The sequence below is a fragment of the Coregonus clupeaformis genome, chromosome 30 (assembly GCF_020615455.1).
Source record: "Coregonus clupeaformis isolate EN_2021a chromosome 30, ASM2061545v1, whole genome shotgun sequence".
NCBI classification, from domain to species: domain Eukaryota; kingdom Metazoa; phylum Chordata; class Actinopteri; order Salmoniformes; family Salmonidae; genus Coregonus; species Coregonus clupeaformis.
Window position 1 is genome coordinate 45,929,870 of NC_059221.1, and position 27,205 is coordinate 45,957,074.

Genomic DNA, 27,205 nt, shown 5'->3' on the forward strand with positions numbered 1-27,205 from the left:
GCCCCCTCCCACCCCAACCCCAACACAAAAGGGGTGAGGCCGTCCATGGCCGTCCATACACCCCCGCAAGGGGCAGATGTTAACCCCTCCCTGGGGAAAGACAGGGGGTGAGGGACAGGGCAACAGAGTACTGTTACAAACACACACACAGTGCTGAACCAGCTGAAGTTTGCCCGTGTGTTTACTGCAAGACTTCTCAATCCCAAACACACCACGGTAAAAATTTATGATGGGGGGGGGGGAAATGTATACAGTTACATATCACAATATTATTTTAGGACGATATTATATCGATATTTGACTCCAAGTATCCATTAGTTAAAAAATAAAAAGCACTAGTTGGCTGCGCCGAACACCTGTATTTTTCCCCTATAGATTGTTCTCCATCTTTAAAAAAAATAGTGATCCAACATGTTTTCAGCATTTTTATTTCCATGACCAATCAAAACTAGTTTTCTCATGCTCTCTTGTCTCTCTGCAGCAGACATACAGTGAGCAATTTGTTTGGAACATCAAATTGCAATATCGAATCGCAATACATATAGAATCGTGACAATTGCAATACATATTGTATCGGCAGCTAAGTATTGTGATAACATCGTATCGTGAGGTCCCTGGCAATTCTCAGCCCTAGTAGAAATGGGACCATACAATTGATTATCTACTAATCTCCCATCAGCTGTTCTCTTTGAGCTAGGGTTGCGAAATTTCCCAGATTTTCCAGAAATCTTGGTTGAAGGATTCCGGATTTCCTGCTTATTCCCTCCCGTTTCCAGGAAAACCTGGGAATTTTGGGAAAGTTATGAGCTGATCCTAGACCTGTGCTTAGTCTACAGTCTTCTGCCCTGCGGACCGGAGAGAGCGATATCAGAGCGTGGCAGTGCATTCCTCTCCTGGTACATCACCATTTCACAGTGATCTCTCTCTCTCTCTCTCTCTCTCTCTCTCTCTCTCTCTCTCTCTCTCTCTCTCTCTCTCTCTCTCTAATTCAAAGGGGCTTTATTGGCATGGGAAACATATGTTTACATTGCCAAAGCAAATGAAATAAACAATAAACAAAAGTGAGAAGAAACAAATTTAACAACATCAACTAAAAATGATTAGAAATTAACAGTAAACATTGCACTCAAAAAGGTTTCAGAAAGATAAATACATTTCAAGTGTTATATTATCAGCTATGTACGTGCAAATAGTTGTAGTACGAATAGTGGGGGAAGATACATAAACAGATAAATATTGGAGGTATTTACAATGTTGTTTGTTCTTCACTGGTTGCCCTTTTCTCATGGCAACGGGTCACAAATCTTGCTGCCCGGATTGCACACTGTGGTATTTCGCCTAACAGATATGGGAGTTTACCAATGTTGGATTTATTTTCAAATTATTTGTGGGTCTGTGTGATCTGTGGGAAATACGTGTCTCTAATGTGGTCATACATTTGGCAGGAGGTTAGGAAGTGTAGCTCAGTTTCCATCTCATTTTGTGGACAGTGTGCACATATCCTGTCTTCTCTCGAGAGCCAGGTCTGCCTATGGCGAGAGTCAATGTGCAGGGGCACCGGTTAGTTGAGGTAATTGAGGTAATATGCCTTGCAAAATAATTCATCCCCCTTGGCGTTTTTCCTTTTTTGTTGCATTACAACCTGTAATTTAAATTGATTTTTATTTGGATTTCATGTCATGGACATACACAAAATAGTCCAAATTGGTGAATTACTTGTTTCATAATATTCAAAAAAATAAATAACGGAAAAGTGGTGCGTGCATTCGTATTCACCCCCTTTTCTATGAAGCCCCTAAATAAGATCTGGTGCAACCAATTACCTTCAGAAGTCACATAATTAGTTAAATAAAGTCCACCTGTGTGCAATCTAAGTGTCACATGATCTGTCACATGATCTCAGTATATAGACACCTGTTCTGAACGGCCTCAGAGTCTGCAACACCACTAAGCAAGGGGCACCACCAAGCAAGCGGCACCATGAAGACCAAGGAGCTCTCCAAACAGGTCAGGGACAAAGTTGTGGAGAAGTACAGATAAGGGTTGGGTTATAAAAAAATATCCGAAACTTTCAACATCCCACGGAGCACCATTAAATCCATTATTAAAAAATGGAAAGAATATGGCACCACAACAAACCTGCCAAGAGAGGGCCGCCCACCAAAACTCACGACCAGGCAAGGAGGGCATTCATCAGAGAGGCAACAAAGACACCAAAGATAACACTGAAGGAGCTGCAAAGCTCCACAGCGGAGATTGGAGTATCTGTCCACAGGACCACTTTAAGCTGTACACTAAGCAAACACGTTTGGTGTTCACCAAAAAGCATGTGGGAGACTCCCCAAACATATGGAAGAAGGTACTCTGGTCAGATTAGACTAAAATGAGCTTTTTGGCCATGAAGGAAAACGCTATGTCTGGCGCAAACCCAACACCTCTCATCACCCCGAGAACACCATCCCCACAGTGAAGCATGGTGGTGTCAGCATCATGCTGTGGGGATGGTTTTCATTGGCAGGGACTGGGAAACTGGTCAGAATTGAAGGAATGATTGATGGCGCTAAATACAGGGAAATTCTTGAGGGAAACCTGTTTCAGTCTTCCAGAGATTTGAGACTGGGACGGAGGTTCACCTTCCAGAATCTGTGGTATGACTTAAAGATTGCTGTACACCAGCGGAACCCATCCAACTTGAAGGAGCTGGAGCAGTTTTGCCTTGAAGATTGGGCAAAAATCCCAGTGGCTAGATGTACCAAGCTTATAGAGACATACCCCAAGAGACTTGCAGCTGTAATTGCTGCAAAAGGTGGCTCTACAAAGTATTGACTTTGTGAATAGTTATGCACGCTCATGTTTTCTGTTTTATTTCTTGTTTTGTTTCACACCAAAAAATATTTTGCATCTTCAAAGTGGTAGGCATGTTGGGTAAATCAAATGATACAAACCCCCCAAAAATCCATTTTAATTCCAGGGTGTAAGGCAACAAAATAGGAAAAATGTCAAGGGGGGTGAATACTTTTGCAAGCCACTGTACATGTAGGTAGTTAAAGTGACTATGCATAGATAATAAACAGAGCGTAGCAGCAGCGTAAAAGAGGGGGTGGCGTCTAATTGTGTTGCTGTCCTGGAGCTCTGTGGGGTCTGTTTGTGTTTGTGAACAGAGCCCCAGGACCAGCTTGCTTAGGGGACTTTTCTCTAGGTTAATCTCTCTGTAGATGATGGCTTTGTTATGGAAGCTTTGGGAATCGCTTCCTTTTAGGTGGTTGTAGGATTTTTACATCTAGCAGATATAGTCCTAATTCTGCTCTGCATGCATTGTTTGGGATTTTGTGTTGTACACAAATAATATTTTTGCTGAATTCTGCATGCAGTCTCTCAATTGGGTGTTTGTCCCATTTTGTGAATTATTGGTTGGTTAGTGGACCCCATACCTCACAACCATACAGGTAAATGGGTTCTATAACTGATTGAAGTATTTTTAGCCAGATCCTAATTGGGATGTTGAGTTTTATGTTATTTTTGGTTATTGTCCAGTTCTGGCATTTAGGTCGCCACAGACTAGTACATGTCCCTGGAAATGGTTTATCTCCCCTTTAGTGTGGAGAAGCTGACGTCATTAAAGTATGGGGATTCTATTGGGGGATATAGTTAGCACACAGGAGGAAATGTTTCTTTGGTGAGATAATGTCCCTATTAATTTATAAATATTATTTTTTTGTTGTACTATTTACCCCCTTTTCGCCCCAATTTCATGATATCCAATTGGTAGTTACAGTCTTGTATGGACTCGGGAGAGGTGAAGGTCGAGAGCCATGCGTCCTCCGAAACACAACCCTGCCAAGCCGCACTGCTTCTTGACACACTGCTCGCTTAACCCGGAAGCCAGCCGCACCAATGTGTCAGAGGAAACACCGTACAACTGGCGACCAAAGTCAGCGTGCATGCGCTTGGCCAGCCACACGGAGTCGCTAGAGCACGATGGGACAAGGACTTCCCGGCCGCCCAAACCCTCCCCTAACCCGGACGACGCTGGGCCAATTGTGTGCCGCCTCATGGGTCTCCCGGACACGGCCGGCCCGAGACACAGCCTGGGATCGAACCCGGGTCTGTAGTGATGCCTCATGCATTGCAATGCAGTGCCTAAGACCGCTGCGGCACTCAGGAGGTCCCTATTAATTTCTAACCAGATATAAAATGCTCCTGTTTTGATTAATTTAGGTCTGATCTATTCCAAATTAGCATACCCGCTGAGTCCCTTCCCTGTTTTACTCCTGGTAGTTTGGTGGATGGGACTAGTAGCTCTCTGTAACATAGATGGCCACAAGTGGGTCCATCTCTCCCTCTCCCTCTCTCGCTCTCACCCCTCAGGGCACCACTAGAGAGGCTGTATCTGAGGCCTCTTCCTTTACAGTACAAACAAAGAATGTGAACCTTTCAGCACGAGATGACAGGATGCACACAAAGACACTGTCTCAATACTTCAGTCCCCTCTTATTGTGTGTGTGTGTATGTGTGTGTGTATGTATGTGTGTGTGTGTGTGTGTGTGTGTGTGGGGGGGTGTGTGTGTGTGGGTCTAGCCTTGGGCATGGTGGCGTGTGTGTGGGAACAGAGCGGAGGGATAGTAGAGGCTGGGTTCCCACAGACTCTGAGGGTTGATTACATAGTTTCCTATTACCCTACAAGGCTCAACCCATAGATATGGAACATGACCACAGTCATCAGTTCTCATCAGGCAGAGTGGAGAAGGAAAGTTAGAGGATGGTTAAGACATAATTGTTATATTGTCTATGGCTCAACCATCCTCTTACTATTCTTCACTACTCTGCCCTGCCTAATGAGAACTGTGAGTCTGTCCCTAATGGAGGTGTGAGTCTGTCCCCAATGGAGGTGTGAGTCTGCCCCTAATGGAGGTGTGAGTCTGTCCCTAATGGAGGTGTGAGTCTGTCCCTAATGGAGGTGTGAGTCTGCCCCTAATGGAGGTGTGAGTCTGTCCCCAATGGAGGTGTGAGTCTGTCCCCAATGGAGGTGTGAGTCTGCCCCTAATGGAGGTGTGAGTCTGTCCCTAATGGAGGTGTGAGTCTGTCCCTAATGGAGGTGTGAGTCTGCCCCTAATGGAGGTGTGAGTCTGTCCCTAATGGAGGTGTGAGTCTGTCCCTAATGGAGGTGTGAGTCTGCCCCTAATGGAGGTGTGAGTCTGTCCCTAATGGAGGTGTGAGTCTGTCCCTAATGGAGGTGTGAGTCTGCCCGTAATGGAGGTGTGAGTCTGTCCCCAATGGAGGTGTGAGTCTGTCCCCAATGGAGGTGTGAGTCTGTCCCTAATGGAGGTGTGAGTCTGTCCCTAATGGAGGTGTGAGTCTGCCCCTAATGGAGGTGTGAGTCTGTCCCTAATGGAGGTGTGAGTCTGTCCCTAATGGAGGTGTGAGTCTGTCCCCAATGGAGGTGTGAGTCTGTCCCTAATGGAGGTGTGAGTCTGTCCCTAATGGAGGTGTGAGTCTGCCCCTAATGGAGGTGTGAGTCTGTCCCTAATGGAGGTGTGAGTCTGTCCCCAATGGAGGTGTGAGTCTGTCCCTAATGGAGGTGTGAGTCTGTCCCTAATGGAGGTGTGAGTCTGCCCCTAATGGAGGTGTGAGTCTGTCCCTAATGGAGGTGTGAGTCTGTCCCCAATGGAGGTGTGAGTCTGTCCCCAATGGAGGTGTGAGTCTGTCCCTAATGGAGGTGTGAGTCTGTCCCCAATGGAGGTGTGAGTCTGTCCCTAATGGAGGTGTGAGTCTGTCCCCAATGGAGGTGTGAGTCTGCCCCTAATGGAGGTGTGAGTCTGTCCCTAATGGAGGTGTGAGTCTGTCCCCAATGGAGGTGTGAGTCTGTCCCCAATGGAGGTGTGAGTCTGTCCCTAATGGAGGTGTGAGTCTGTCCCTAATGGAGGTGTGAGTCTGTCCCCAATGGAGGTGTGCGTCTGTCCCTAATGGAGGTGTGAGTCTGTCCCTAATGGAGGTGTGAGTCTGTCCCTAATGGAGGTGTGAGTCTGTCCCTAATGGAGGTGTGAGTCTGTCCCTAATGGAGGTGTGAGTCTGTCCCCAATGGAGGTGTGCGTCTGTCCCTAATGGAGGTGTGAGTCTGTCCCTAATGGAGGTGTGAGTCTGTCCCTAATGGAGGTGTGAGTCTGTCCCTAATGGAGGTGTGAGTCTGTCCCTAATGGAGGTGTGAGTCTGTCCCTAATGGAGGTGTGAGTCTGTCCCTAATGGAGGTGTGAGTCTGTCCCTAATGGAGGTGTGAGTCTGTCCCCAATGGTTTACACCTAGTAAATCCCCTCAGTAAATCAGTCGAGCTCTGAGGCATAACAACACATCCTCCATGCTGTCAGGAGCCGCAGAATCCAGTTTCCTTGGCGTGACTTGATAATGACTGTCACCCAATTCGCTCAGCAGCAGGCATGGGTACCATTATGTTACAGTCTATATTCTCCTCAGTCTATTCTCCTCTGTCCCTCTCAGAGAATGGCTACTCACTGAGAGGGCATTGTGCGTGTGTGTGTGTGAGTGTCTGTACGCACGTGCCTGTGTGCAGTACCTGGTGCCGACGAAGATGGCGGCCTCACAACTAGCTCTTAGGAAACTTTGCAGTATTTTGTTTTTTTATGTATAATTTTTTACATTATTAGCTCAGAAAGTGTTTTGTATCATTACATACAGCCGGGGAAAACTATTGGATATCAGAACGGCGGTAACTCACCAGCATTACGACCAGGAATACGACTCTCCCAAAGCAGATCCTTTGTTTGCTCTCCCCAGGGCAACTGAACTGATTCCAGCGGCTGACCCAAAACATCGCCGGCGGAGGAGAGGTACTCGGAGCGGCCTGCTGGTTCGACTTAGGAGACGCGCACACCACCAACCGCTTCCAAGTATACTACTCGCTAATGTTCAGTCTCTGGTTAACAAGGTCGACGAGCTCCGGGCAAGGATTTCTTTCCAGAGAGACATCAAGGCCTGTAACATACTTTGTTTCACGGAAACATGGCTCTCTTGGGATATTCTGTCGAAATCGGTCCAGTCAGATTGGTTCTCAGTTTATCGTGCAGCCGGAATAAATATCTCTCCGGGAAGCAGAAGGGCGGAGGTGTGTGTTTCATGATTAACGACTCATGGTGTAATTGTAGTAACATACAGGAACTCGAGTCCTTTTGTTCAACCGACCTAGAATACCTCACCATCAAATGCCGACCGTATTATCTCCCAAGATAATTTTCTTCGGTCATAGTCGCGGCCGTGTATATCCCCCCTCAAGCCGATACCACGACGGCCCTCAAAGAACTTCACTGGACTTTATGCAAACTGGAAACCACATATCCTGAGGCTGCATTTATTGTAGCCGGGGATTTTAACAAAGCAAATTTGAGGACTAGGAAGCAGAAGTTCTATCAACATAACGACTGTTGTACTCGCGTTGCTAAAATCCTCGACCATTGCTGTTCCAACTTCCGGGATGGTTATAAGGCCCTCCCCCGCCCTCCTTTCGGCAAATCTGACCACGACTCCATTTTGCTCCTCCCTTCCTATAGGCAGAAACTCAAACAGGAAGTACCTGTGCTAAGGACTATTCAACGCTGGTCTGACCAATCGGAATCCACGCTTCAAGATTGTTTTGATCATGCGGACTGGGATATGTTCCGGGTAGCTTGCAAAAATCATTTAGAAGAATACACTGAAACGGTGACTGAGTTTACCAGGAAGTGTATAGGTGATGTTGTGCCAACTGTGACTATTAAAACTTACCCTAACCAGAAACCGTGGATAGATGTCAGCATTCGCGCAAAACTGAAAGTGCGAACCACCGCATTTAACCATGGCAAGGTGATTGGGAATATGGCAGAATACAAACGGTGTAGCTACTCACTCCGCAAGGCAATTATACTGGCAAAACATCAGTATAGAGACAAAGTGGAGTCGCAATTCAACAGCTCAGACACGAGACGTATGTGGCAGGGTCTACAGACAATCACGGACTACAAAAGGAAAACCAGCCACGTCGCCGACACCGACGTCTCGCTTCCAGACAAGCTAAACACCTTCTTCGCCCGCTTTGAGGATAACACAGTGCCACCGACGAGGCCCCCTACCAAGGACTGTGGCCTCTCCTTCTCCATGGCCGACGTGAGTAAGACATTTAAGCATGTTAACCCCGGCAAGGCTGCCGGCCCAGACAGCATCCCTAGCCGCGTCCTCAGAGCATGCGCAGACCAGCTGGCTGGTGTGTTTACAGACATATTCAATCTCTCCCTTTCCCAGTCTGCTGTTCCCACATGCTTCAAGATGGCCACCATTGTTTCTGTACCCAAGAAAGCAAAGGTAACTGAACTAAATGACTATCGCCTCGTAGCACTCAACTCTGTCATCATGAAGTGCTTTGAGAGAGTGGTCAAGGATCATTTCACCTCTACCTTACCTGTCACCCGAGACCCACTTCAATTTGCTTACCGCCCCAATAGATCCACAGACGATGCAATCGCCATCACACTGCACACTGCCCTATCCCATCTGGATAAGAAGAATACCTATGTAAGAATGGTGTTCATTGACTATAGCTCAGCATTCAACACCATAGTACCCTCCAAGCTCATCATTAAGCTTGAGGCCCTGGGTCTGAACCCCGCCCTGTGCAACTGGGTCCTGGACTTCCTGACGGGCCGCCCCCAGGTGGTGAAGGTAGGAAACAACATCTCCACTTCGCTGATCCTCAACACAGGGGCCCCACAAGGGTGCGTGCTCAGCCCCCTCCTGTACTCCCTGTTCACCCATGACTGCGTGGCCAAGCACGCCTCCAACTCAATCATCAAGTTTGCAGACGACACAACAGTAGTAGGCTTGATTACCAACAATGACGAGACCGCCTACAGGGAGGAGGTGAGGGCTCTGGGAGTGTGGTGCCAGGAAAATAACCTCTCACTCAAAGTCAACAAAACAAAGGAGATGATTGTGGACTTCAGGAAACAGCAGAGGGTGCGCCCCCCTATCCACATCAAAGGGACCGCAGTGGAGAAGGTGGAAAGCTTAAAGTTCCTTGGTGTACACATCACCGACAAACTGAAATGGTCCACCCACACAGACAGTGTGGTGAAGAAGGCACAACAGAGCCTTTTCAACCTCATGAGGCTAAAGAAATTCGTCTTGGCACCTCAAACCCTCACAAACTTTCACAGATGCACAATTGAGAGCATCCTGTCGGGCTGTATCACCGCCTGGTACGGCAACTGCACCGCCCGCAACCGCAGGGCTCTCCAGAGGGTGGTGCGGTCTGCCGAACGCATTACCAGGGGCAAACTACCCGCCCTCCAAGACACCTACAGCACCCGATGTCACAGGAAGGCCAAAAAGATCATCAAGGACATCAACCACCCGAGCCACTGCCTGTTCATCCCGCTATCACCCAGAAGGCGAGGTCAGTACAGGTGCATCAAAGCTGGGACCGAGAGAATGAAAAACAGCTTCTATCTCAAGGCCATCAGAATGTTAAATAGCCATCACTAGCACATTAGAGGCTGCTGCTGCCTATTGAAATCACTGGCCACTTTAAGAAATGGAACACCAGTCACTTTAATAATGTTTACATATCTTGCACTACTCATCTCATATGTATATACTGCATTCTATTCTATAATATTCTACTGTATCTTAGTCCATGCCGCTCTGTCATTGCTTGTCCATATACAGTGTCTTGCAAAAGTATTCATCCCCCTTGGCATTTTTCCTATTTTGTTGCATTACAACCTGTAACTTAAATGTATTTTTATTTGAATTTCATGTAATGGACATCCACAAAATAGTCCAAATTGGTGAAGTGAAATGAAAAATAACTTGTTTCAAAAAATTCTAAAAAATAAATAACGGAAAAGTGGTGCGTGCATATGTATTCACCCCCTTTGCTATGAAGCCCCTAAATAAGATCTGGTGCAACCAATTACCTTCAGAAGTCACATAATGAGTTAAATAAAGTCCACCTGTGTGCAATCTAAGTGTCATATGATCTCAGTATATATACACCTGTTCTGAAAGGCCCCAGAGTCTGCAACACCACTAAGCAAGGGGCACCACCAAGCAAGCGGCACCATGAAGACCAAGGAGCTCTCCAAACAGGTCAAGGACAAAGTTGTGGAGAAGTACAGATCAGGGTTGTGTTATAAAAAAATATCAGAAACTTTGAACATCCCATTGAGCACCATTAAATCCATTATAAAAAATGGAAAGAATATGGCACAACAACAAACCTGCCAAGAGAGGGCCGCCCACCAAAACTCACGGACCAGGCAAGGAGGGCATTAATCAGAGAGGCAACAAAGAGACCAAAGATAAGCCTGAAGGAGCTGCAAAGCTCCACAGCGGAGATTGGAGTGTCTGTACATAAGACCGCTTTAAGCCGTAAACTACACAGAGCTGGGCTTTACGGAAGAGTGGCTAGAAAAAAGCCATTGCTTAAAGAAAAAAATAAGCAAACACGTTTGGTGTTCGCCAAAAAGCATGTGGGAGACTCCCCAAACATATGGAAGAAGGTACTCTGGTCAGATGAGACTAAAATTGAGCTTTTTGGCCATCAAGGAAAACGCTATGTCTGGCGCAAACCCAACACCTCTCATCACCCCGAGAACACCATCCCCACAGTGAAGCATGGTGGTGGCAGCATCATGCTGTGGGGATGTTTTTCATCGGCAGGGACTGGGAAACTGGTCAGAATTGAAGGAATGATTGATGGCGCTAAATACAGGGAAATTCTTGAGGAAATCCTGTTTCAGTCTTCCAGAGATTTGAGACTGGGACGGAGGTTCACCTTCCAGCAGGACAATGACCCTAAGCATACTGCTAAAGCAACACTCGAGTGGTTTAAGGGGAAACATTTAAATGTCTTGGAATGGCCTAGTCAAAGCCCAGACCTCAATCCAATTGAGAATCTGTGGTATGACTTGAAGGAGCTGGAGCAGTTTTGCCTTGAAGAATGGGCAGAAATCCCAGTGGCTAGATGTGCCAAGCTTATAGAGACATACCCTAAGAGACTTGCAGCTGTAATTGCTGCAAAAGGTGGCTCTACAAAGTATTTACTTTGGGGGGGTGAATAGTTATGCACGCTCAAGTTTTCTGTTTTTTTGTCTTATTTCTTGTTTGTTTCACCCCAAAAAATATTTTGCATCTTCAAAGTGGTAGGCATGTTGTGTAAATCAAATGATACAAACCCCCCCCAAAATCCCTTTTAATTCCAGGTTTTAAGACAACAAAATAGGAAAAATGCCAAGGGGGGTGAATACTTTCGCAAGCCACTGTATGTATATATTCTTACATTCCATTCCTTACTAGTTTTGTGTGTATTGGGTATATGTTGTGAAATTGTTAGATATTACTTGTTATATTTTACTACACTGTCGTCGGAGCTAGAAGCACAAGCATTTCGCTACACCCGCTATAACATCTGATAAACACGTGTATGTGACAAATAAAATGTGATTTGATTTGATTTGTGTACGTGAGGTTTCTGTGGTAACGTCTCCAGTATGGAACCTCAAGGAGGAGTGGCCGATCCACTGGCTTTGCAGGGGGTTCTGGGAAAAGCGAGCAGCCCTAGTGAAATTATCTGCTTTTCGGGGGAACACAAAGACACACAGGACCAGGCATATTTAATATGAAAGCCTTCCCCATAGAGCTACCCCTCAGACAAGATATCTAGGAGATCCACAGAAATGCTCAAATGTCTGTAGAGATGATAGTAGGTGGCAAACTATTGCTGTAACAGGTGAAAAATTTGAGAGACATTAGAGCAACAATGGGAGAGAGAGAAAGAGAGGGGAGGGAAGAGAGCAGTTACTCTGCAGGAGAGACACATCCCCCTCACTAGTTACTCTGCAGAAGAGACACATCCCCCTCACTAGTTACTCTGCAGGAGAGACACATCCCCCTCACTAGTTACTCTGCAGGAGAGACACATCCACCTCACTAGTTACTCTGCAGAAGAGACACTTCCCCCTCACTAGTTACTCTGCAGGAGAAGAGACACATCCCCCTCACTAGTTACTCTGCAGGAGAGACACATCCCCCTCACTAGTTACTCTGCAGGAGAGACACATCCACCTCACTAGTTACTCTGCAGGAGAAGAGACACATCCCCCTCACTAGTTACTCTGCAGGAGAGACACATCCCCCTCACTAGTTACTCTGCAGGAGAGACACATCCACCTCACTAGTTACTCTGCAGGAGAAGAGACACATCCCCCTCACTAGTTACTCTGCAGAGACACATCCACCTCACTAGTTACTCTGCAGAAGAGACACTTCCCCCTCACTAGTTACTCTGCAGAAGAGACACATCCCCCTCACCAGTTACTCTGCAGGAGAGACACATCCCCCTCACTAGTTACTCTGCAGAAGAGACACTTCCCCCTCACTAGTTACTCTGCAGAAGAGACACATCCCCCTCACTAGTTACTCTGCAGGAGAAGAGACACATCCCCCTCACCAGTTACTCTGCAGGAGAAGAGACACATCCCCTCTACTTGCTGAGGCCAAGCATGCCCCATTTCACTAACTCCAGGCAGTGTAGACTTCCAGTCACATTCACTGGCAGGCATAGATCCCCAGTCCCCTGCTAGTCTAGGCAGGCATCTCTCCTCTCCTCCACCCCTTCAGTCCCTCTGTCTCTGAGTCAGTCAGCCTGCCCTGAACAGTCCTGCTCCCTGGTTTGATCAGTTGTGGCCTAGTTCTGTGACTGAGGACAAAAGAGGAGGATGTCACATTAATCTGTGCATCTCTAAACCAACTCTAGCCACCGCTGCCTGCATCCCTACTGATGATGTCATCATCAGCACCCCTCTGTCCCGCCAAACTAATCTAGGTCATTACCTGTCAATCCTCCCAGAATTCCATTCTTGCACGGTGCTGCTAGCTCTGATGCAGAACCGTGCATGCTTTCCATACCTGAACTCTAGTCAGATCACTAACACAGTCCTCTTCCCAACCTGTGACTGCTGCTGGGGAAAAAACCTGCAAAATACCATAAGCTCCCACCACAGTCTATCTACATGTCTATGTGGACACAGTAATGCATACTTACATGCTGTATGTACTGTCCCGGATAGTATGGAATGTAAACTAATGTGAACTATTCTTCTGATTGAGCTGCAGGAGTACTCTGGCTTCATGTGGGCTACATGGGAATGCAACCTGATCTCTAAAACACATTCAGCTTCCTCAGTGTGCAAAAGCTTCAGTTTCAGAACACAGTGGAGTTGGTGGTGTGTGAATGTGTGTGTGCATGCATGCATGTGTGTGTGTGTGTGTGTGTTTGGAAGTCACCTACACCATTCAGTGGACTTCCTCCTGAGGTTTTGGGTTAATGTGAAAACGGGGGAGTCATTAAGAACACCACACCACCACAAAGCAAAGCACTGTCACAGCCAATGACAACACAGCAGCAGAATGTGACACAGAACCTAGACTTCCTTATACACCTGCAGTATGGGGCGTGACAGGGAGACTTCCTTATACACCTGCAGTATGGGGCGTGACAGGGAGACTTCCTTATACACCTGCAGTATGGGGCGTGACAGGGAGACTTCCTTATACACCTGCAGTATGGGGCGTGACAGGGAGACTTCCTTATACACCTGCAGTATGGGGCGTGACAGGGAGAGTTCCTTATACACCTGCAGTATGGGGCGTGACAGGGAGACTTCCTTATACACCTGCAGTATGGGGCGTGACAGGGAGACTTCCTTATACACCTGCAGTATGGGGCGTGACAGGGAGACTTCCTTATACACCTGCAGTATGGGGCGTGACAGGGAGATTACAAGCATGTGTCTCGCATTCAGAGCAGTGAGTGTACGTGTCTGTGTGTGCTTGCTTGTGTGATTGACTGTGTGTGCGTGTGTGTCCCTGTATGTGTGTGTGTATGTGTGTGTGTGTGTCTGTATGTGTCTGTGTGTGCTTGTTTGTGTGATTGACTGTGTGTCCCTGTATGTGTGTGTGTGTATGTGTGTGTGTCCCTGTATGTGTGTGTGTGTGAAATTGTGTGTGTTAGAATACTAACGGAGGCCTTAACAACAGTCTAAAACCCGTCCTCCACTGCTCACTCCCACACACACATAGAGAGAACAGAATAGACAATAAACACAGCTACAGTTTATGGGGCTTCCACTGCAGCCAGACATGTACACTAATGTTTAACTAGCACCATGTATCCATCTCCAATACACTAATGTTTAACTAGCACCATGTCTCCATCTCCAATACACTCATGTTTAACTAGCACCATGTATCCATCTCCAATACACTAATGTTTAACTAGCACCATGTATCCATCTCCAATACACTAATGTTTAACTAGCACCATGTCTCCATCTCCAATACACTAATGTTTAACTAGCACCATGTCTCCATCTCCAATACACTAATGTTTAACTAGCACCATGTATCCATCTCCAATACACTCATGTTTAACTAGCACCATGTCTCCATCTCCAATACACTAATGTTTAACTAGCACCATGTCTCCATCTCCAATACACTCATGTTTAACTAGCACCATGTATCCATCTCCAATACACTAATGTTTAACTAGCACCATGTCTCCATCTCCAATACACTCATGTTTAACTAGCACCATGTATCCATCTCCAATACACTAATGTTTAACTAGCACCATGTATCCATCTCCAATACACGAATGTTTAACTAGCACCATGTCTCCATCTCCAATACACTCATGTTTAACTAGCACCATGTCTCCATCTCCAATACACTAATGTTTAACTAGCACCATGTATCCATCTCCAATACACTCATGTTTAACTAGCACCATGTCTCCATCTCCAATACACTCATGTTTAACTAGCACCATGTCTCCATCTCCAATACACTCATGTTTAACTAGCACCATGTATCCATCTCCAATACACTAATGTTTAACTAGCACCATGTCTCCATCTCCAATACACTAATGTTTAACTAGCACCATGTATCCATCTCCAATACACTAATGTTTAACTAGCACCATGTCTCCATCTCCAATACACTGATGTTTAACTAGCACCATGTATCCATCTCCAATACACTAATGTTTAACTAGCACCATGTATCCATCTCCAATACACTAATGTTTAACTAGCACCATGTATCCATCTCCAATACACTAATGTTTAACTAGCACCATGTATCCATCTCCAATACACTAATGTTTAACTATCAATCAATTTTTATTTTATATAGCCCTTCTTACATCAGCTAATATCTCGAAGTGCTGTACAGAAACCCAGCCTAAAACCCCAAACAGCTAGTAATGCAGGTGTAGAAGCACGGTGGCTAGGAAAAACTCCCTAGAAAGGCCAAAACCTAGGAAGAAACCTAGAGAGGAACCAGGCTATGAGGGGTGGCCAGTCCTCTTCTGGCTGTGCCGGGTGGAGATTATAACAGAACCATGCCAAGATGTTCAAAAATGTTCATAAGTGACAAGCATGGTCACTAATGTTTAACTAGCACCATGTATCCATCTCCAATACACTCATGTTTAACTAGCACCATGTATCCATCTCCAATACACTAATGTTTAACTAGCACCATGTCTCCATCTCCAATACACTCATGTTTAACTAGCACCATGTATCCATCTCCAATACACTAATGTTTAACTAGCACCATGTATCCATCTCCAATACACTAATGTTTAACTAGCACCATGTATCCATCTCCAATACACTAATGTTTAACTAGCACCATGTCTCCATCTCCAATACACTCATGTTTAACTAGCACCATGTCTCCATCTCCAATACACTAATGTTTAACTAGCACCATGTCTCCATCTCCAATACACTAATGTTTAACTAGCACCATGTATCCATCTCCAATACACTCATGTTTAACTAGCACCATGTCTCCATCTCCAATACACTAATGTTTAACTAGCACCATGTCTCCATCTCCAATACACTCATGTTTAACTAGCACCATGTATCCATCTCCAATACACTAATGTTTAACTAGCACCATGTCTCCATCTCCAATACACTCATGTTTAACTAGCACCATGTCTCCATCTCCAATACACTAATGTTTAACTAGCACCATGTATCCATCTCCAATACACTAATGTTTAACTAGCACCATGTCTCCATCTCCAATACACTCATGTTTAACTAGCACCATGTCTCCATCTCCAATACACTAATGTTTAACTAGCACCATGTATCCATCTCCAATACACTAATGTTTAACTAGCACCATGTCTCCATCTCCAATACACTAATGTTTAACTAGCACCATGCCTCCATCTCCAATACACTAATGTTTAACTAGCACCATGTATCCATCTCCAATACACTAATGTTTAACTAGCACCATGTATCCATCTCCAATACACTAATGTCTAACTAGCACCATGTATCCATCTCCAATACACTAATGTTTAACTAGCACCATGTATCCATCTCCAATACACTCATGTTTAACTAGCACCATGTATCCATCTCCAATACACTAATGTTTAACTAGCACCATGTATCCATCTCCAATACACTAATGTTTAACTAGCACCATGTATCCATCTCCAATACACTAATGTTTAACTAGCACCATGTATCCATCTCCAATACACTAATGTTTAACTAGCACCATGTCTCCATCTCCAATACACTAATGTTTAACTAGCACCATGTATCCATCTCCAATACACTAATGTTTAACTAGCACCATGTATCCATCACAGAGAGACAGGAATGTGTAGAATGAAACTGTTCTCGATTCACATGCTATGTTTACATCCCGCCCAACAGGCCATAGCTAACTGTTAACCTCTCTGGATGCTCCCTTGTGAGTTGATAAGCCCCACCTCAGAACACCGGCACAAGCACACACCTGCAGGGCTTAAAGCTGGACAGAATTGAGCCAGCCAGCCAACCAACCCACCCACCCGCACACACACAGACACCCACCCATCCATCCACCCGCACACACACACACACACACACACACAAACGCACAAACGCACACGCACACACACTCACACACACACACACACACACACACACACACACAAACACACCACACACACGCACACACACACAAACACACACACACAAACACACCACACACAAATACACAACCAATCCCTCTAAGCTCTGATAAGGCAGTGATCGTTCTAATCTAATCAGGCTGTTTTGGCTCTGTGTTTCGTTTGTCCACGTCCTCAATCACTGGTTTATCCTAACAGTGTAAATATCCATCCACCCTGTCACCACCCTTTAGATATCACAGTCCAATATTCATCTATACACCAAACACAATACCTACAGGCTTATTCAATACATTATCATGTTATATACACAATCTCCAGTCATGCAGGCAGTCTTCACTGTGCAGACCTGTTTCTGCTTGGCCAGTGTCACAACAGACACAGCGAGAAACACACTAACAATTACACACACACACACATGCACAAACACACTAACCATTACACACACACATGCACAAACACACTAACCATTACACACACACACACATGCACAAACACACTAACCATTACACACACACATGCACAAACCTGACATACAATGGTACCACACCTGAATGCATGGCTTTGTGGTTTTGTTATTTATGTGTATGTGTGTGTGTGTGTGTGCGCGTTTGTGCACATTTGTGTATATGTGTGTGACTGTGCACTCCTACATTGGCATTACAATGACATCAGGTACTTTGATGTCGTCTTAACAGATTCAGGTCAAGGAGCTTTTACCCATCAGCCTTCAGGGAGTTGAATCAGTAGCTGGTGGATTCCGCAAGGCTGCTCTCTTGGCCCTACTCTTGTCTATTTTTACTAATGATCTACCACCGGCATTAACAAAGCCTGTGTGTCTATGTACACTGATGATTCAACATTATACACGTCAGCTACCACAGCTAATGAAATCATTGCAACCCTAAACAAAGAGTTGCAGTCAGTTTTGGAATGAGTGGCCAGTAATAAACATACAGTATCAAAAACTAAAAGCATTGTATTTGGTACAAATCATTCCCTAATTTCTAGACCTCAGCTGAATCTGGTAATGAATGATTTGGCTGTTGAGCAAGTTGAGGAGACTAAACTTCTTGGTGTCATCTTAGACTGTAAATTGTCATGGTCAAGGCATATTGATTCAATGCCATACAATACTCCTTCCGTAGCCTCCAACTGCTCTTAAACACAAGTAAAACTAAATGCATGCTCTTCAATCGAACGCTGCTGGCACCCGTCCACCCGGCTAGAATCACTACTCTCGACGGGTCTGACCTAGAGTATGTGGACAACTACAAATACCTAGGTGTCTGGTTAGACTGTAAACTCTCCTTCCAGACTCACATTAAGCGTCTCCAATCCAAAGTTAAATCTAGAATCGGCTTCCTATTTCGCAACAAAGTCTCCACTCATGCTGCCAAACATGCCCTCGTAAAACTGACTATCCTACCGATCCTTGACTTCGGCAATGTCATTTACAAAATAGCCTCCAACACTCTACTCAGCAAATTGGATGTAGTCTATCACAGTGCCATCCGTTTTGTCACCAAAGCCCCATATACTACCCACCACTGTGACCTGTACGCTCTTGTTGGCTGGTCCTCACTACATATTCGTCGGCCTATTTATTGCCTTACCTCCATAACTTGCTGCATTTGCACACACTGTACATATATTTTCTGTATTTTTGACTTTATGTTTTGTTTACCCCATATGTAACTCTGTGTTGTTGTGTTTATCGCACTGCTTTGCTTAATCTTGGCCAGGTCGCAGTTGTAAATGAGAAATTGTTCTCAACTGGCTTACCTGGTTAAATAAAGGTGAAATAAAAATTAAAAAATGCAATTGTTGTAAAGATGAGAGGTTTGTCTGTGATAAAGAGATGCTCAGCATTTTTAACACCACAGTCGACCAAACAAGTCCTACATGCTCTAGTTTGAACTAATCTTGACTATTGGCCAGTGATATGGTCAAGTGCTGCAAAGATGGACCTAGAAAAGCTGCAGCTGGCCCAGAACAGAGCAGCACGTCTTGCCCTTCAATGCACACAGAGGACTAATGTGGTCCTCTGTAGCTCAGCTGGTAGAGCACGGCGCTTGTAACGCTAAGGTAGTGGGTTCGATCCCCGGGACCACCCATACACAAAAATAAAATAAAATTATGCACGCATGACTGTAAGTCGCTTTGGATAAAAGCGTCTGCTAAATGGCATATTATTATTATATTAACAGTATGCATGTCAGTCTCTCCTGGCTCAAAGTAGAGGAAAGATTGACTGCATTTTTATTTTAATTTTTTTTATTGTGTTGAAAATTCCAAATTGCCTGAATAATCAACTTACATATAGCTCTGACAGACATAATTACCCAACAAGACATGCCACCAGGTGTCTACATCCAGAACGAATTCAAGGCAAAGCACAGTATTATATAGAGCCATGATCACACATGGAACTCCTTTCCATCTCAAATCACTCAAGCAAACAGCTAAATTAGCTTTAAAAAAACAATAAAACAACACCTCACAACACAGCGCCTCTCCCCTACCTGACCTAGTTAACTTAGTTAAAGCATATGTATATGTAGTAATGTATGTATGCGTGTAAGTATGTGATGTGTATGTTAATGTTTTTAAATGTATGTAAATTGTAAAGTATTCTTGTCTGTAATGTGTTTTTCGTTATATGGCGGACCCCAGTAAGACTAGCTGTCGCCATTGGCGTCGGCTAATGGGGATCCCAATAAAATCTAAATCTAAATCATGGGAGTCATGGAAGATGGATGAGGCTTTTCTCATAGTGGATGTTTTTGCAAGGATGGGCAACGCCGGTGCTGGATGCGCAACGCCCACCTGCTGTCTGTTTGTACTTGAAGCCGTTCTTTATTAGGTCATAGTTTTGATGTTGTGTTATGAACTTCCTAATAAAACCGTCCATATTAGAAAATAAAGGTACAGCATGTAATCTTATCAGAACAGTACATACTGGTCTAGTTCGCATTGTTTACGAGGCCTGTGAAGAATGTCAGAGGGTAAAAATAGATGCTGTGTTTTAGGACTACAGGAAATGACATCAGCTGAGATGGTGGGTGTGGAGGGTATGGTGGGTTGGAAACAACAACATTTAGAACAATACACAACCCGGTTTAATGGCAGTGGTCCAGAACGACAAACAGTGGATCCTTCATCCTTCCAGTATGTGGCCTGCATGACTATGCCCACACTACTACTAGACAGTAACTAGACAGGGAAAGCAAGAGACAGTTTCTCTCCCCATTGCAGCTATATTCTAATCACTCTAGACCAGGGGTGTCAAACTCATTCCATGGAGGGCCTATTGTCTGCTGGTTTCTGTTTTCTCCTTACAATTAAAACCTAGACAACCAGGTGAGGGCAGTTCCTTACTAATTAGTGACCTTAATTCATCAATCAAGTACAAGGGAGGAGTGAAAACCCGTAGACACTCAGCCCTCCATGGAATGAGTTTAACACGTGTTCTCTAATAAGTCCCTCTCTCCCCCCCTCTTTCCACCCTCCCCCTCCCTCTCCCCCTCTCTCTCCCACTCTCTCAATTCAGTTCAATTCAAAGGGCTTTATTGGCATGGGAAAAATATGTTTACATAAACAATGCAGTTGATAAGGTTGACATGACATGGTCATTCCAGGAACATCATTCTGTTTCACTTTCTGTTCTGATCACAGTCACTGTCAAGGGCGTAGGAGCCGGGAGGGGGGGCAACAACAAAGTAAGTTTAAGTAAAAAGTGTATGAATGTGAATAAACTTGTGAATAAACTAAATTTGTGAATAAACAAATAGTGATATTATCTTTGCCAAATATTTCGAATTTGACTTGTGATATATATCAAAACACTTGGGTGAACTGTTGGAACTATAGAAATAGAATGATTTACAGTACCAGTCAAAAGTTTGGACACACCTACTCATTCAAGGGTTTTTCTTTATTTTTACTATTTTCTACATTGTAGAATAATAGTGAAGACATCACTATTCATTAGGTAGTCACCTGGAATGAATTTCAATTAACAGTCGTGCCTTGTTAAAAGTTAATTTGTGGAATTTCTTTCCTTCTTAATGCATTTGAGCCAATCAGTTGTGTTGTGACAAGGTATGGTTAGTATATAGAAGATAGCCCTATTTGGTAAAAGACCAAGTCCATATTATGGCAAGAACAGCTCAAATAAGCAAAGAGAAACAACAGTCCATCATTACTTTAAGACATGATGGTCAGTAAATCCGGAACATTTCAAGAACTTTGAAAGTTTCTTCAAGTGCAGTCGCAAAGACCATCAAGTGCTAAGATGAAACTGGCTCTCATGAGGACCGCCACAGGAAAGGAAGACCCAGAGTTACCTCTGCTGCAGAAGATAAGTTTATTAGAATAACTACACCTCAGATTGCAGCCCAAATAAATCCTTCACAGAGTTCAAGTAACAGACACATCTGCGTGAATCAGGCCTTCATGGTCGAATTGCTGCAAAGAAACCACTACTAAAGGACACGAGTAAGAAGAAGAGACTTACTTGGGCCAAGAAACACGAGCAATGGACATTAGACCGGTCGAATATGTCCTTTGGTCTGATGAGTCCAAATGTGAGATTTTTAGTTCCAACCGCCGTGTCTTTGTGAGATGCAGAGTAGGTAAACGGATGATCTCCGCATGTGGTTCCCACCGTGAAGCATGGAGGAGGACGTGTTATGGTGTGGGGGTGCTTTGCTGGTGACACTGTTTGTGATTTATTTAGAATTCAAGGCACACTTAACCAGCATGGCTACCACAGCATTCTGCAGCGATACGCCATCCCATCTGGTTTGTGCTTAGTGGGACTATAATTTGTTTTTCAACAGGACAATGACCCAAAACACACCTCCAGGCTGTGTAAGGGCTATTTGACCAAGAAGTCGAGTGACGGAGTGCTGATTCAGATGACCTGGCCTCCACAATCACCCGACCTCAACCCAATTGAGATTTATTTTATTTTATTTCACCTTTATTTAACCAGGTAAGCCAGTTGAGAACAAGTTCTCATTTACAACTGCGACCTGGCCAAGATAATGCCAAGAGTGTGCAAAGCTGCCATCAAGGCAAAGGGTGGCTACTTTGAAGACTCTCAAATAGAAAATATATTTTGATTTGTTGAACACTTTTTTGGTTACTACATCACTCCATATGTGTTATTTAATGGTTTTGATGTCTTCACTATTATTCTACAATGTAGAAAATAGTACAAATAAAGAAAAACCCTTGAATGAGTAGGTGTGTCCAAACTTTTGACTGGTAGTGTATATTCAGAGGCAAAGTGTAAAGCAGCATATTGTTGTTTGTAACAATCTGTTGACTGCATTTGACCTAACAGATCTGCATGCAAACTTATAGTGAATGGATCTGCGCTGTTTGAGTGATGGGGTGGGGCCTGTGGGAAGCATTCGCAAGAGGAGAAAAAAACAGAGAAAAACTATAAAAATTGATGCTATATGCGGCTGAGTGGTATTTCAAAATATTGCGATATGGATCTCTTGCGATGTGGATATTGCACATGTCAATATTGCAATTTTTTAAAAATCAGAATTCGATTAATTTTGCAGCCCTATTTAGCTGTGGGAGGTTTTATCTAACTAGCTAACGCTGGGTAGTTCCGGTTGTGTGAAAAACTGATAGTGAATGTTTTGAAGCCATTACTTGCACAATCACTGTCTTAGTCTTCATCGTCTGGTCAGCAAGTTAACAATGGATGTCAAGAGGATAAAAAAAGAGGACATAAGAGTTTTTTTTCTAAGGACTGTAAGCTAGGTTCATCTAAACTGCCCGCACACCACCCCTAGCTAACTAGCTGGCACATTTCAGTGCTTTCAACTTAGATGACTTCATCACAGTGATTCCAGCTCATGAAGGTGTGTTCTACGTGTTAAGACTATCATGATCATGGCAGGATAGTGACAGCCATGAACAGATGGGCAGAGAGGGAGAGAGAGGCCACAAACCAACAGGTAAGATAGTGAGAAGTGCCTCTCCAAGCCCATAGAGTTCAAAGACTGATGATATGTCATAGTGTGAATCAATCTGAATGATCATATATGATCTCTGATGAAATGATAGCGGCGTAAATCTAGAAGGTATATTGCATGTGTTAACTTCATGAAGGAGAGAGGCAGCCATGATGATATTTTATAATTGTGTAGAGTGGAGATCGATTCATTTCACCTTTCATGCCTACCTTTTAAACAATTATTAAAACAGTTTTTAACTGTGTATGTTGCTGGTTATTATTACAGTACAATGACTATTATAAGTTGAAAATATGACGTTAAGTTTCAAACCATACAGTGGGTACAGCAGCAGTAGTAACACCATAGGGGAAGTGAGAAAAATTATATTCAAGTAATCATACAGTAGCAGAGAAAGAGTACACAATGGTTGTTTAATTGAATATATCCACATTAACAGTCACACTGGTATTCAGTACAGTATGAATGGCCATGGCCCTAAGACTGATTGGACTGTATCAGAGCAAGTGCACCTCTGTAAGGCCCCCCTTAGCCTTGTACATTTGCCAATTTGTAAGTTAAGAGTTGTCTATATCCTTTTCTCAAGCATTTAAAACCTGTTATTTTTTATTTACAAAAATAAATCCAGGGGCTTTGACCCCACTATCTGTGTTTGTTAGAGTAGGAGTACGTTAAGCTGATTTCTCTGGGCCATGAAAGTGTTAACAGTAATACAGAGAGTGAATCAGGTTGTCCCCAGCAACGCACTGGCATCCCAAGAGCTCTTGAAAGAGAAAATATTCAATGGTGGTGAAGAGCTAAGAGAACGAGAGAGAGAGAGAGAGAGATAGCAGACCTGGCGCTCAAGAAAATACAGGCTATGTTCCCACTGCCTACAAAATGAGGTAGAAACTGAGCTGCACTTCCTAACCTCCTGCCAAATGTATGACCATATTAGAGACACATATTTCCCTCAGATTACACAGACCCACAAAGAATTTGAAAACAATTTCAAATTTGATAAACTCACATATCTATTAGGTGAAATACCACAGTGTGCAATCACAGCAGCAAGATTTGCGACTTGTTGCCACAAGGGCAACCAGTGAAGAACAAACACCATTGTAAATACCCATATTTATGTTTATTTATTTTCCCTTTTGTACATTAACTATTTGCACATCGTTACAACACTGTATCTAGACATAACATGACATTTGAAATGTCTCTATTCCTTTGGAACTATTGTTAGTGTAATGTTTACTATTTCATTTTATATTGATAATTTCACTTTTGTTTATTATCTATTTCACTTGCTTTGGCAATGTAAACATATGTTTCCCATGCCAATAAAGCCCCTTGAATTGAGAGAGAGAGAGAGAGAAAGAGTGAAAGAGAGAGAGAGTGAGAGTGAAAGAGAGAGCGAGAGAGAGAGAAAGAGTGAAAGAGAGAGAGAGTGAAAGAGAGAGAGAGAGAGAGAGAGAGAGAAGGAGAGAGAGAAAGAGAGAGAGAGAGAGAGAGAGAGAGAGAGAGAGAGAGAGAGAGAGAGAGAGAAGGAGAGAGAGAAAAGGAGAGAGAGAGAGAGAGAGAGAGAGAGAGAGAGAGAGAGAGCGAGAGAGAGAGAGAGAGAGAGAGAGAGAGAGAGAGAGAGAGAGAGAGAGAGAGAGAGAGAGAGAGAGAGAGAGAGAAAGAGAGAGAGAGAGAGAAAAAGAGGAATAGAGAAATAGAGAAAAACAGATACAGTATCTCTCTGTCTCTGCAGGGATATATTTCGCTAGCCAGAGCCAGTGCGATATAGCCCCAGCCAAGTCAGACCACAGCCAGAGAGCAGGCCTAGGCACTCCACTCATGCCCAGACATGGAGCTGGACACTGGGCAGAGCAGACTGGCATCTCCCTCTGGTATCTCAGCCTCCCAGACACAGAGCAGACATACACAGAGCAGACAGGCCTAACATGGTCGTCAATGGAAGGACCTTTAGTAGCAACAATGGCCAGGGGACTCCAGTGATTGGGCTTACAGCACAGGATGTCCTCTTACTGTAAACACACAGAGCTCACACCGCCACAGGGGACCTCTAAATGGAAGTGGGTGTGTGTGTATGCCCCACACACGCATGTGTGTGTTTATGTGTGTGTCTGGGTAGAAGGGGGTCTGTAGAGGGCAAGAGATCAGAGATCTGAAGAGACTCCCCACAAGTACATCTGCACAACCAGGCAAAGACAGGAAGAGAGACAGACAGACAGAGAGACTGAGACAGAGAAAGAGGGTGTTTCAATGTGTTTTGGGATTAGGACTAACTCTGCATGCGTCAGATCTGGACGACTGCCACTTCAGATCCATCTCAGTCTGGCATCGTCAGAGTCTCTCTCTCTCTCTCTCTCTCTCTCTCTCTCTCTCTCTCTCTCTCTCTCTCTCTCTCTCTCTCTCTCTCTCTCGCTCTCTCTCGCTCTCTCCCTCTCCCATAGGGCGTGGCCTTATTAATTTAGCCCAGGGCCTCAGCTACACCCCACACAGTATTATTATGGGGTAAAGTCCATCCTCTAACTATAGTGAGTTACTAGTAGAGGAAGTAGTGACTAACACTGCACCAGGAGCTAACGTCACTCCCTTTCATCTATCATTACCGCTCCTTTCTGAGTCCTCTGTAGCTCAATTGGTAAAGCATGGCACTTGTGAGTTCGATTCACGGGACCACCCGTACGTAAAATGTATGCACGCATGACTGTAAGTAGCTTTGGATAAAAGCGTCTTCTAAATGGCATGTTATGTTATGTTATGTAGGCCAACCACAGAGAGGCTGCAGTGAGTTCAAGTGTGTGCAATGTGGCCAGCAGGGTTCTGGATGGGTGAGGGACTTTAGCTAGGCTTGATGACTAACATCCATCAATGGATTTGTGTACATACTGACACAGTCACAGGTGTGGAAACAATAGTGGTTTACCGAGCTATTGGATCTACATGGGGTGTGAATGTGAGTCAGTAGCCCAGAATAGCCTTTTTCTCATAAGGACATAAAGTGGGGAAAAAATAGGCTTACACCACAGACAAACAGATTGCATCAGCGACTGCGCACAGGTTTGGGGAGCCGAGCCACAATGGCATCTGTGGGAATAACATGCTCTGCCATTGTCTTTACAATTAGAGGTCTGTTTCCTCACTTTCCTGTTGTTTACCACTGAGCTGGGTTAACAATCACATTTCTACCCCTGACAACACTTCCTTACTGGAAATGAGTTATATAACTCATCTTCTGAACAGTTTACAAGAAACTTGTAGTCCCGTAAAGTGAGAAACAGAACAATACTCAGACATAGACACCCTGGGCTTTGGAAGAACGTCATAGAGGAAGGTTTAGAGCATTGGAGTGTAAGTGTGTACTATTGTATATTGTGTATAAGTATTCACTCTAACGGTTTGTGTAGGATGTTAGTGTGCGGTGATATAACTTTCTTGAGGGTGTGTATGACCGTGTTCTGTGAGTGTGTAGGGTGTGTAGTGTGTACTCACCCTGAAGGCATGACTGTGTCCTTTGAGTGTGTAGTATGTAGGGTGTTAGTGTGTAGACTGTTAGTATGTAGGGTGTTAGTGTGTAGTGTGTTAATGTGTAGGGTGTTAGTGTGTAGAGTGTTAGTGTGTAGTGTGTAGTGTGTACTCACCCTGAGGGTGTGTATGACCGTGTCCTGTGCCTCCAGCTCTCCGTCCGGGATGCTGAGGTGTTAGTGTGTAGGGTGTTAGTATGTAGTGTGTAGAGTGTTAGTGTGTAGTGTATTAGTGTGTAGCGTGTTAGTATGTAGAGTGTTAGTGTGTAGTGTGTTAGTGTGTAGGGTGTTAGTGTGTAGGGTGTTAGTGTGTATTGTGTAGTGTGTAGTGTGTAGTGTGTACTCACCCTGAGGGTGTGTATGACCGTGTCCTGTGCCTCCAGCTTTCCCTCCAGGATGCTGAGGTGTTAGTGTGTAGTGTGTTAGTGTGTTAGTGTGTAGTGTGTTAGTGTGTAGTGTGTACTCACCCTGAGGGTGTGTATGACCGTGTCCTGTGCCTCCAGCTCTCCCTCCAGGATGCTGAGGTGTTAGTGTGTAGGGTGTTAGTGTGTAGGGTGTTAGTGTGTAGTGTGTAGTGTGTAGTGTGTACTCACCCTGAGGGTGTGTATGACCGTGTCCTGTGCCTCCAGCTCTCCCTC

The 27,205-nt window shown here is 44.4% G+C and overlaps 1 protein-coding gene across 1 annotated transcript in view; it reads right to left on the reverse strand.

Moving 5' to 3' along the window:
- The window catches only part of LOC121546579 (CTTNBP2 N-terminal-like protein), a gene marked incomplete at its 5' end in the record, with an annotated part of 35,664 nt that extends 8,690 nt beyond the window's left edge, over nt 1-26,974 (reverse strand). The window contains one exon of the mRNA XM_045209284.1: nt 26,915-26,974. Within this exon, the coding sequence (XP_045065219.1) occupies nt 26,915-26,974 (60 nt within the window). The remainder of the gene's footprint in view (nt 1-26,914) is intronic.
- Between the last annotated feature and the right edge of the window lie 231 nt (nt 26,975-27,205).